The sequence below is a fragment of the Pezoporus occidentalis genome, unplaced genomic scaffold, assembly GCF_034315485.1.
Source record: "Pezoporus occidentalis ecotype Australia unplaced genomic scaffold, CSIRO_AGI_Poc_V1 ctg34, whole genome shotgun sequence".
Classification (NCBI taxonomy): domain Eukaryota; kingdom Metazoa; phylum Chordata; class Aves; order Psittaciformes; family Psittacidae; genus Pezoporus; species Pezoporus occidentalis.
Window position 1 is genome coordinate 882,009 of NW_026915376.1, and position 12,089 is coordinate 894,097.

At 42.9% G+C, this 12,089-nt stretch overlaps 2 protein-coding genes across 2 annotated transcripts in view; one reads left to right on the plus strand and one right to left on the minus strand.

The window, feature by feature from the left end:
- The first annotated feature begins 1,303 nt into the window (after positions 1-1,303).
- SCCPDH (saccharopine dehydrogenase (putative)) lies at positions 1,304-10,437 on the plus strand. Its single transcript, XM_062629473.1, has 12 exons — positions 1,304-1,545; positions 1,789-1,901; positions 2,113-2,193; positions 2,583-2,712; positions 4,278-4,327; positions 5,600-5,730; positions 6,261-6,378; positions 7,784-7,903; positions 8,011-8,067; positions 8,812-8,923; positions 9,744-9,825; positions 10,246-10,437. The coding sequence occupies exons 1-12, from the start codon at positions 1,335-1,337 to the stop codon at positions 10,349-10,351; spliced, it is 1,311 nt and encodes a 436-aa protein (XP_062485457.1). The 5' UTR covers positions 1,304-1,334; the 3' UTR covers positions 10,352-10,437.
- A 1,143-nt stretch (positions 10,438-11,580) lies between these two features.
- The window catches only part of AHCTF1 (AT-hook containing transcription factor 1), a 29,764-nt gene continuing 29,255 nt past the window's right edge, over positions 11,581-12,089 (minus strand). Inside the window, exon 27 of the mRNA XM_062629694.1 lies at positions 11,581-11,893. Within this exon, the coding sequence (XP_062485678.1) occupies positions 11,674-11,893 (220 nt within the window). The 3' untranslated portion in view covers positions 11,581-11,673. The remainder of the gene's footprint in view (positions 11,894-12,089) is intronic.

The following is a 12,089-nucleotide window of genomic DNA, read 5'->3' on the forward strand; positions in this document are numbered from 1 at the left end:
CAGCCATCTTTGTCCTTCCCTCCCCCACGCTTTGCTCTTTGTTAGGCTCTGTTGTTTCACTGGCACAGCTGATCGAGTAGGTCTACAAACAGCTGCATCAGCAGTACTTAAGGAGTTGATGCTGATGCTTTTAGAGGTGAGGATCTCTTGTTGCCTCGGAGACAAGATGTTTAGAGTGTGTTCAGAAAGGACATTAATCTTCAGTACAAATGTAAAACAGCTGAAAAGAACAGGAAAAACGTATGTGTGAAATAGCCTGTGAGGAAAGCTCAAAAGAGTTACTGATTTAAAAACTAAGGATGATTGAAGAGATGCATGGAAGTTTCCAGCTTTGCAGCATCTTTTTATACACTCTTCAGGGATTAAATCTTTTACTAATGTCCTCTAGAAACAGAATGGCATGTGGGCAAAACTACAGGATGTATAGATCTAGTTTCTTGTATTCAGCCATATGCAAAACACTGTGCAGGAGATTGCCTGGGAACAGTCTGAAAGCATCAGTCACTAGAGATTAGACAGGCGTCTCTTTGGAATGGTTAAAATAAGGCAGAAACTGCCTGGGAGAAAGGGATGCAGGAGGCTGGCTCCCACACGACTTGCTGCGAGCCTCTGGAATCCAGGTGAGCAGCCTGGCCTTGAAAAGCACAGAAATTATAACCGTGCTTCACCGCGCGGTGCAGCCACAGATGCTCCGTACCAGCACGGCTCTGCAGGGCCACGGCCTCTCCCCACCACAACAGCAACTGCAGATTTTGCATTTGTTCTCCGTCCCTGTTGAGCCCGACATACACATCTGCTGTAGTTGTGAGGCAAACAAGAGCATTTCATTTGGCTTCTAAGTGATTACAATTATCTCTCTGGGTTACTGGCGGTACCCTATTAATCTTGTATCACCTGTGCTGAAACGCTTAAGGCAATAACTCGGCAATGGGCCGTGCTCAGCAGAATGTGGGACCGGACACAATGGCGTCTCTCTCCAACCGTCGCTGCTTAAACCCCCTGGCTCCATGACCCCCCGGCAGTTTCTCGGTATGTTTTTATTTGTTCACGGTGTGTGTCAAACATGCCCGGAGATAACACCTCTCCCTCCCTCTCTCTCAGCTGCTGGAACGAGACCAAGGGTTACTTGCCCCAAGGCAGGGGCACAGAGCCGTCACCGCGGGTCCGCGCCAGGAGCTGAGGGTCTGCGCTGGGTGCGGAGCGAGGCACGACAGCACCACCCCTCAGTCGCTGCAACAGCCGTAACGGCCGCCCAGGGCGGGGCGGGGCCGGGCCGGGCCGCTTGGTACCGGAGCTTCCTGGCGGCGCCCGGCAGTGCGGCAGTGTCTTTACCCATGGCGGACGGTAGCGGTGGCGCTGGGGCGCCCGAGCGGCCTTACGAGCTGGTGGTGTTCGGTGCCTCGGGATTCACCGGCCAGTTCGTGGTGGAGGAGGTGGCGCGGGCGGCCGCCAGCGGGGAACTGCGGGGCGCCCTGCGCTGGGCCGTGGCCGGGCGGAGCCGGCAGAAGCTGCAGGCAGTGCTAGAGCGGGCGGCCGAGAAGCTGGGTACGGGCCATGGGTCGTGTGGCGCAGCGCCGTCGTCCGGGGCCGGAGGGGCCAGCGCGGTCCCGGTGTCGGGGTTCTGTCCGTTAGGAGCCGCCCTCGAGCGGGTTTGGGGAAGGGCCGCGGGGAGAGCCGGGGCAAGCCCCTTGGTGGTGGGGAGGCGGGTCGGTGGTTTGTCTCGGGGTAGGAAGAGATGCTGCCGGGGAGCGGCGGGACGTGTCGGTGACGGCGATCTCCGGTGCGCAGGGAAGGCGGCGGTGGGGCCGGAGGTCGGCGTGCTGCTGTGCGATGTGGACGACGCGGCCTCTCTGGCCGCCATGGCGAGGCAGACCCGGCTGGTGCTCAACTGCGTGGGCCCGGTGAGTGCGGCGATGCGGGCGCTACTCCCGCGGCCGCTGACAGAGCCCGGGGCTGCCTCTCTGCTGCTTGCGGCTGGGCTCCTCGGGGCAGGCGGCAGTGTAGCAGGTTGGCGTGGCGAGGTTTTGGTGTACGTACATGTGTAAGATAGAGCATGTTGGGAGAGTTGTGCTGTGGAGCTTCCGTTATGTGTGGTGTTCTTTTCTTCTATAGTATAGATTCTTTGGGGAGCCTGTGATAGAAGCTTGTGTTGAAAATGGTGCAAGCCACATTGACATCAGTGGAGAGCCACAGGTACGTGACAGTAGAAAAATGTTACCTTATGGCAGTGTGTTTATTTAGTATGTTTCACGTTCCTGTTAATGTTTATGACCAGGAAGGCAAATTCTTCTTCGTGATCTACAATTTTAAGGTGTGTTAATTATTTTAAAGTACAGTGTGTTAGCTGTTAGGTGAGAGCCTCTAAGATTCTTCCCAGAAATCCTTAATTTTTGAGTTCTGACTCAAAGCTCAGTTTGATCCTATGTAGGGAATTTGTGCAGGTCACATTTCTTTGTCTGTCTCAGATGTAAGTGGGTTGAAGTATGTAGGGTGCTATGATATGACACAGTAAAGCATGGGTGGCTAATATTGGGTATGTCCAAATAGACAGTTCTGCTTAAAGTATTTGTTCTGTGTTTTAGTTTCTGGAAGGCATGTACCTGAAATACAATGAAAAAGCTGCGGAAAAGGGAGTATATGTCATTGGAAGTTGTGGCTTTGACTCTATACCAGCTGATATGGGAGTGCTGTACACCAGAGACAAGTTGAAAGGTGATTTTTAAGTGTGACTTTATGCTGAAAAAGAAATGCAGATTATGTTTTCATTTGGTTTCCTAAAGCAGTATTACTTACATGGGAAGTTTTTCAGTCTCTCCTTTTGCCTGCCTTTAGCAGCTGATCAGTTTCAACCAGATCTCGTAGGTAGAAATTTTAAAGTAAATCATAATTCCTATTAGATTGAAGAACATTGGTTGTTAGGTAGAAGAGGGATTCAAGGAAACATTGCTTACAAAGACAACAGAACCTGCAGCTGTCACCAGTGGGCTGTTGAGCCAGAGTGTGGTTGTCCCTTGGCAAGCCTCAACACACTGCCTCTTGTACAGTGAGAATCTTTGTAGGGAAGAGGCAGTGGGAAAGGGTTTGCAGATTGGTGGGTAATTGGGTTTCCTAAGTTTTGTTTTTCTACCACAAGCACTGAGAAGCTGGTGTATGAGTGTAGGTGGACAGTGCCATACGATACTTTTTACTTTAGGAACAGGTAGACTGTAACCAAAAGAGCATAAATACTTTTGAGAAAAGATGTGAGATATTTGCGTGAATTCTGGATCAAATTAGGATCCTGGATGCATAAATCGGGATCAGATTTGCATTTGATCCTAATCTCAAATGAGGATGTTTTGTTCATCGCATCTGACTTTCAATTGAAAAGGCCAGTGAGTATCCAAATGTTTTGCTTTTATGGGCAATTAAGTGCTGTTAAGTGGGTTTGCTTTGCATTGAAGTGTATCGTCTGCTTTCAGTTTAAGAAAACTCAATCTGGATGTGATTGGAGGGAGAGGAGAGGCCTGGAAATGAGCATTTGTTTTTACATGGGGTTATAATTCGATGTCTGATACTTTTTTTGAATAAAGACGTCTCTTATGTCTTCCTGGTTTGACTTTATGGTATTGTCCCCTGTCTGTCCAGTTGCTTGCTATATTGAAATTTGCTCATACAAGTACAGTTTTGTAAACTGGGAAGGAACTGTGCAAAGCAAAACAAATCAGAATTTTGAGGAACTGTTTTATTTTGCTGTTCATCACAACTAAGCATTCTTTGTGAAACACAAGATAATATTGCATGGTTTAGGATATCTTGTGAGTTCAGGGTTCTCTGTGGGTTTGTAAGCTTGTGGTTGGTGCTTTGTGGGTTCAGGGGGTTGGGGTGTGGGGTGTTTGCCCTTAAAGTCTACCACAAATTAACTCCATCCTGGTCTTCATAACCTCCATCGTCCTTTATTTTGAAACTTGGAGGAAAGCTAAATATGGCTCTTAATATTGTTTTCCTTTTTTTATTGATTGTTTACATTATGTCATTAAGTCAATAAGACATGAAAAAGGTAATGAGTAAAGCTAGCATTGGTGACCTCTACTGAAGTACTTCACATAAGAAATTTGATACTTGCTAACTGAAATAGCTGTGGAACTTAACCTTAGTTTAATTTGAAACAAAGACGTGACTCTGCCTTTTCAACTGATAATGTCAGTGGTCTGCTATTTGAGGTTACCAGAGTGTATACTGTGGCTTTGTGAACTAGTAATTGTATATGCCAGGTAATGTTTTCTCTTCCCCGAAAGGTACCTTAACTGCTGTCGAAAGTTTCCTGAAGGTGAAATCTGGGCCAGAGGTTAGTTGATTTATACCTTCTTGGAAAATCAGAGGTATTAATATTCCCACAGCCCATCAGAATAACTTATTACATTAATTCAGACCAAGGGCCAAGCTGGTATTTCCTTGATGATGAGTCCAAGAGCTTTATTTTTTAGGAGCTAATAAAAGCATCCCAAGCAAACACCCTTTTGTAAGGTTAGTTAGGCAGACATCCTTACAACAAAGGCCAGAAGTCTGTTGCATTAAGCTGTTTCAAGAAATAGTTTTGGTGGAGATCTGGTGAGGATTCATATATAAGTCAACTATAACGGATACATGGTGTGTTGCCAGTAATTCTAGTGTGTGTTTGTCTGTCTGTCTGGAGAGGTTATTTCAGTATACTTCTTGTAATCATAATACATGTATTGTACATAATAATCATAATAATTTCTAATATATGTAATAATTCTAAGAGCATTATTAAAACAATGCAAGGATGGCCCAAACTGGGCTGGATTGGTGCCCAGCAGTCAAACATACCGCTTCTCCTGTCCTGATCATTAATCTTGAGAGATGGGGCCAAGTCATCGCTTGTTCTTGCAAACACCTGGAGTAAAAGTAGCCCATGGAATGGGAGAATAATACCTATCTTTTAAAGGACAGGAAATAGTTGTTAATGAGAATATCTTTGGCATAAAGATGGCTTAAGTATGTAGCGTAAGTTGTAAGTGTTGGTGAGGAGGGATTTCAGTAATGAGAGAATTAAACGTAGTAGGATGGTTAGAAGATACATGTGTGTATGTGTACAAACATGTATTCAATTATGTGGGACCTAAGGATGACACAAATCATATGGAGTAAGATGTGGAGATTGTAGTGGGTCTGGCTGAGCTGGAGTTAATTTTCCTCATAGTAGCCCTCATAGTGCTGTGCTTTGTATTGGTAGCTAGAAAGGAGTTGGTAAGACACCAGTGTTTCAGCAAGTGCTGAGCAGTGCTGGCACAGCATCAAGGCTGTCTGTCCAACATTCCTCCCACAAGCTGACCCAGGAGTTGGTTGTTTAGGGGTTTTGTTGTTGTTTTTTTTCCCCATCTTATTTGCTCCCCTCCCTGTCCAGCAGAGGAGGAGTCTTGGTGGCCACATGGTGCCCAGCCAAGGCCAACCTATGACATTTCAGTAGTTCAGTGCATGTAATCATAACACACATATGTAATAACTAAGAACATGTAATAATTCTAAGGTCATTATTAAAGTAATACATGAAACCTTTAGATATGGAGTTAATTACTGTTTCGTGGTATATCACTAGGGAACTTGTGTACATGATGGGACCTGGAAGTCAGCTGTTTATGGTCTTGCGGATCAAGACAACCTGAAGAAGCTTCGAAAAAAGATAGGATATGCCCCTGTTCCAGTAGTTGGTGCAAAGCTTAAAAGGAGGTATAAGTCTGAGATGGGAAACACACTATCTTATAACAGTTCCAGTATTTGTTGTATAGATTTTGAATACTATTAAATACTAAAAAGATGCATTTAGGACTTCAGTATACTAGGAACAGAGATGCTTGTCTTGTAGAATTGAAGTTCAGTTTTACGGATTTGCTTGTATATACTGAAAACAGAACACGACCCAGCATTTACTGGGTCTCAAAGTTAAATTGTTCTAAGGGGCTTTTAGTGGGGTGGTACAGTTTCGAACTTCAGAAGTGATCAATAAAATGGAAGAAAGAAATGTGAGGAGAATATTATTTTGGTTATCAGATTCTTCCTTGCTGTAGTGCATGGCATCTTGAGTCACAGATGGTTTGCTTTTGGTGAAAAGAGACAATGTCATAAAAATGCTTGAGAAAGGCCAGTATTGGTAGGGCTGTTCCATTGATAAGTTTCTTCAGTTTGTGTGAATATTTGAACATTTTTTCTGACCTTGTTTTGTTTGGGTTTGTTGTTGTTGTTTTTTTGTCCTTTTACAGAGGGCTTGTGTTCTACAGTCAGGAATTCAAAGAGTACTCCATTCCGTTCATGGGATCTGATGCTTCTGTTGTGAAACGGTCTCAGCGTTATTTGCACACAGAGTTGCAGGAAACACCTGTAAGTTGCTGTTATTAATATACTGTCTTTATTACTGTTTTCAATTAATTTCCTTTATGTAATAACTGTTCAGTTAGTAGTAGTAGTGCAGATCTGCATAGTAGGGCTGCTGTATTTAGGTAAACAGTAATGAATCGGAATGTGCTTTTGCTTCTGTGAAGAAGGAGGCTTGTTCTCTTTACCACCTTTGGAAGCTGCTTGACTTGATGTGGTCTGGGTTCTTCTGGGCGCACTGGCCTATTTGATACTACTTGATCCTCTGCCTGATGAGCTTGCTTATTGCTGCTAGCATAATAGTTACAAGATTATCTTTTAGAGTTCTTGAGCTGTCTGATTTCTAGGTATGTATCTGTAGGGAATAGGAGCCCTAAGTCACAGAAATATTTGAAAGTTAGGCTTCCTGATTTTCAGGAATGATAAATGCATTAAATTATCTTCTTGCAGAGCGGCTTTTTCTTTGTTGTATCAGTAAAGCTTCTGAAAGGGTGAAACAATAAACATGTTGATTGTATTCACAGCCTCCTCTTTTATTGCAGTATGTCAGGAAAAGTTTAGGTTGGACAATAGAGAAGGCTGTTCTGTGAAAGGTGGTCTGTCACTGGAACAGGTTCCCCAGGGACGTGGTCACAGCACCAAGCCCTTCAGGGTTCAAGGAGCATCTCTGGACAATGCTTTTAGTCATATGGTTTAGTTATGGGTAGTCCTGCAAGGAGCAGGGAGTTGGACTCGATGATCTGTATGGGGGTCCCTTCCAACTTGGGATGTTCTAAAGTGTAGCTGTAGTTAGGTCAGTCTAGTGTAGTGAACATTCTGATAAAGAATTTATAGGCTGCTCATTTGTATCTGGAGAGTAAAGGCAGTATGAAGTGGTGGTGGAAAAGATGCTAAGTTTTTTTTTTTTCCTCATGGTTTCATGAGGGGAAAACGCCACCAACAATCTGTATAACAGCTGTGCAGAATCACAGCCATCAGCTAAGAGATGAAGGTGAAATAGCGTTCTAAAAATACACATGGAAAGCACAAATGAGAAAGGCTTGCTACTGTTATTTCAGATTTGAAAAGTAAGGCAAGGCCTCAGTTTCTCTTAAGCTAAAGCACAAAGATCTTGGAGAAGAAGCTTTAAATCAGATACCAAAACACAGCTTTTTTTAGGAGTTTTCCACTCTTGTTTACTGTGCTCATTTCCTCACCATTCTGTAGTTATATTCAGTTCTCATAACGCATTATGAAGTGAAGCATTATTTGAAGAGCTGTTTGGTACTAAGGCAGTTGTTTAAGGCTATGTTTAAGAAGCTGTCGTATCAAACACGTGCATCCTAAACTGAGGGTAGATTCATTTTTACAAATGAATTGATGCAAAAATTTTAATGTCAGTTCTGCCTCTGAAAATATGTTTCTGCCTCAGGTGCAGTATGGTGCTTATGTGAGCATAGGTGGTCTTGGTTCTGTTATGAAGCTGATGTTTGCTGGCATTTTATTTCTTCTTCTTGTGAAGTTTAGTTTTGGAAGAAAACTTCTGACAAAAGTAAGTGTTCAAAACACAAAATTAAAATGTTTGGAGACTTACTTTTCTATCTAGTTTACTGTTGGTCATCTTTTTGTTTTGTTTTTCTCCCCTGCCTTATTATGCAGTACCCAGAATTTTTCTCTGCTGGACACTTCACAAAGAAAGGACCAACCCAGAAACAGGTAACTGGCTGTTTCCCATCACAGTTATTGAATATATGTGTCATAGTAATGATGAAATAGTAATTTAGAGTCAACTGCATAGAAATAATGTCTGAATATACACTGTGTGTATTCACACAATATCTGTTCAGATAGCTTTGACTATTTAAATGCATCTTCTGTTACTAAACATCAAAGTACGTAGAACTCGGATTAGGATGGGTCTGATGTATTTATGTGATGCATAGGTTTAGATATTAGGAAGAAATTCTTTACTGTGAGGGGTGAGACACTGGCTCAGGTTGCCCAGAGGAGTTGTGAGTGCTCCCTCCCTGGCAGTGTTCAAGGCCAGGTTGGATGGGGCTTTGAGCAACCTGCTCTAGTGGAGGGTGGCCCTGCCCATGGCAGGAGGGTTGGAACTGGCTGAGCTCCCTTCCAACCCAAACCATTCTATGATGATTTACATGCATGGCTTACAGCACCCAGTCTGTCAATGATGATGACAGAGGGAGACTGAGCGAGCAGCAAAAACAGAGGACTGAAAGCACTGAGAGAATAAATGGACTTTAGAACAGTAACAGTTCCAACACAGTGGAAGTGATTAAAAACATAGCTGACATTATGCCTTTTAAGCAATGTCTCAAAATAACTGCTCTCATGTCTACATGGTTCATAGAATTTGGTGTAATAGATCCTTCTATTTTCTACTTGTTTGCTGGGAGTGAGTTACTCTTTTCGTGACCACACTTGTCTTGTCTACTACAGATGGATGGAACCTCTTTTACAATTACTTTTTTTGGTGAGGGTTACAGTGAAGGGCAAGATCCCCAGAGTGGCAAACCAAATGTAAAGATCTGCACTGAAGTGAAAGGACCAGGTATGTAAGTCAGTAGAAACTAACTGCTTTTGCCTCATACTCCCTACTTTAAAGTAGGGTGATGGGTCCACTGCTCTTTCTTTCACCCTTGAGAAGCACTTGTAACGTGGACAAAGTTAACAGCCTTTACAGAGGATTGCCTTGGATACTAGCACTCACTGAGACCTGTTTTTTGAAACAACCAATTAATTTGTGTTCTTCTCATTCTCTTTCCTTCTGACTTTCCCATTCAAATTTTCATTTTTGCAGATTAGAGCAGATAGAGGGAGAGTGCTTTAAGGACAGTTTCCAGTTGTTACAGCCTGGACTTAATACTAGTTTGTTTCTAGTCCCCTGTAAGTCAACTTAGAGGTAGTGTGGTATCATTCCTAATTACAACATACTTGTGCTCAGATCATTCCCTTCAGGGGAGATGACACCTGAAGTAAAGTTTGGAGACAGCAAGAAAACACTGAGAAAGGAGTTAATAATGCATAGCTTCTTTAAATAACTAGTGATGTAGCCACAGCAAAGGTCTGAATTTCAGCCAGAGGCTGGGGGAAGCGCCTTTGACAGAGGGCTCTTTAATGAAGAGCCCTCTGTCACTGTGAGGCGATGGCTTGTGGTTGTGCCATTATAGGCCATATTTGTGCAGCTTAGATCTTGAGGATTTTGCCAGCTACTTGGGAAGATGACCATGTAGAAAAGCTGGTCTGAAATGCAGAAGGCTGTTTCATTACCAAAGAGATTATTCTTCACCAGGCTGTAGGTAAAAGCAAGATGAAATTCTACATTTCAACACACTGTACATGGTGGTTGGTTTTTGTCTTGTTTTTGTCAGAGCCTGGCTACATTGCTACACCAATTGCAATGGTTCAAGCAGCTGTGTCTCTTCTGGAAGATGCAACTTCTCTGCCTAAACAGTAAGTACTTCCCATGCAGAGCAGCTTGATCTCCCCTAAAGCTACTGTGTGCACTTGTTTCTCTTTGAAAATACAGATCTCATAACCCTGTGGATTTCTGTGTTACCTCACTCAAATGGCTGTGCAAGGGAGATCTTTCACCACAAGCTGCTTTAAAGCCACTTATTCTTCATCTGCCTTTTAATTTGAAAGGATGTAGTTCAGAGGTTTTTAGTAGTGCTTTTGCATCGTGTATTGCATCAGTATTAAGTTTGCTGGATCCAGAAATGAACCTATGAATATGACCAGCTTGCCCAGTTCTTCACAGGCTTTCCTGTGGGACAGAGTGGTGCTTTTTTTGGCAAGGAACATACATTTGACTTCTAAAAGAAGTGTCGCTCAATTTCATTTTACCACTAATGTTTTTATTTTCATTAACAGGGGTGGTGTGTATTCTCCAGGAGCTGCTTTCTACAAAACAAAGCTGATTGATCGCCTTAACAAACGTGGTATTGAGTTCTCTGTTATTAGCAAGCCTGAAGTCTGAACTCAAAACATAACTGTATGAACTAACACCTTTCCTGAGTCTAGTTCCAATAAAACTCATTTGGCTGCAAAAGCCTAATCGTTCAATAGTTACACTGTCCCAAGCCTCTAAGTCATAGTGCTTGCCCGCGGTGGCAGAAGGAAGAACACACTCCACAGCAGTCTCCATGGAATCTGCTTTTTGTCTTGATGTTTCAGGTATGTCTTCTGAGCTTTGAGCCTTGACAGCACTGTCTTCAATAACTTAAAGGAGGCAGTATTATGGAGAGAGCATGGGCTGCAAATACAAAAAAAGATTTAAAAAAAAATTAACTATGAAGAGAAATATGGTCAAGAGAATTTTGTAAAAAAAAACCTCTGCCTTGCCAAAAGTTGCTAAAGTGTCACATAATAGCAACATGCCATCCTTCAAAAAATTCAGGAAAGACTTGTTTGCAAAAACTTGCCTTTTATGCCTATGTATCTATGAACAAGAAAGCTGCAAGTAGTTTGTCCTAAATTCAGTGAAGGCAGACAAGCCAAAACCCAGTGTACATATAAATCAGTAAGCACCAGTTAAGCTTTCGGGCTAGGGAACAGCCAACAGTACAGCTTTCTTCAGCAGAAGCATTCAGGTCTTCTTAGCTTAGCTCAGTAAAGGTTTTACAGGGGATTAAAAGGAGGATAATGAAACTAGCTTCATGACATGGACAATATATAAGAAGAAGAAAACAGAACTCTGAGAGATCACAACTGCTTTGCTCAAGCAGGCAAAGACAAAAAAAATCAGCACCAAGATGACAGGTCAAATGGTATTTCTTTTATTGTAACATTGTGATGGCTGTGAATGGGAACACAGTTTAACCCAAACAACTAATGGGTAAAATTACTGCAAAAAAGCCATCACTATATTTCACACAGACTAACATCACTTAACCTACATCACTCAGCTGTCATTCACTGAACTGGATTAGGAAACTGAAGCATATGCAGCTTGCTTGTATGTCAAACTATAGAGAACTATTGAGCACTTAAATGAGATGGTTAAGCCAGATATTGCACCTTTAAGGATCTAAGTATACTGAAAAGTCCAATTTTAACTTGGATCCATGCAATGAAAGCAAGTGGATTTCACAAACCTCCTGCACACTGCAACTAACTCAGAACTAAAGCCTTCCCCATTCAAGACTGTTCCCAACATACTGCTCTGAAAGTACTGTATGTACAATAACCACATACATGCATGCTGAAAAGATTCCACACTTTGAATCCAACAGTGTTTGCGTTAGTACTTTGGGGGGTTCATTTCGAAGACCGTTTACAGGCTTTTGTTGTGGTTGGTTGTTACTGGTCTTTTAGAACACAAACCTTAACCACCAGAGGAGTCTCTAGCAGATTCAGCTCTGATGCTCTTAAAAACTTCTTCTGTAAGGCGGAACCATGCGGATTTGAATTCACTGGGCTGGATGCCATGAATGAAGTAGAATCTCTGCATGATGACTGCCAGCCACCACCCTGCTCTGCAGAACACGAAGGAACAGGACGAACCACCGAATCCAGCAATCTGTTAAGAGGCACAATTTCAAACAGGAACATAAACAATGCATGACAAAATTGTGTTCAAGAAATCCGAGATGATACCTAACAAAAACACTGAACGAGAAATCACTTCTTTACCGTTTGTGCTTAATGTCCTAAATCTCCGCCTCTGAGACAAGAATAACCCAACTTTAAGTTGAAGAAGTGATGTAACGCATGCG

Excerpts from the sequence above, each read along its gene's own strand:
- SCCPDH (XM_062629473.1), top strand. The coding sequence starts at position 1,335 with ATGGCGGACGGTAGCGGTGGCGCTGGGGCGCCCGAGCGGCCTTACGAG. Across the intron at positions 8,068-8,811 it reads AAGGACCAACCCAGAAACAG|ATGGATGGAACCTCTTTTAC; the intron begins GTAACTGGCTGT and ends TGTCTACTACAG. Across the intron at positions 9,826-10,245 it reads GCAACTTCTCTGCCTAAACA|GGGTGGTGTGTATTCTCCAG; the intron begins GTAAGTACTTCC and ends TTTCATTAACAG.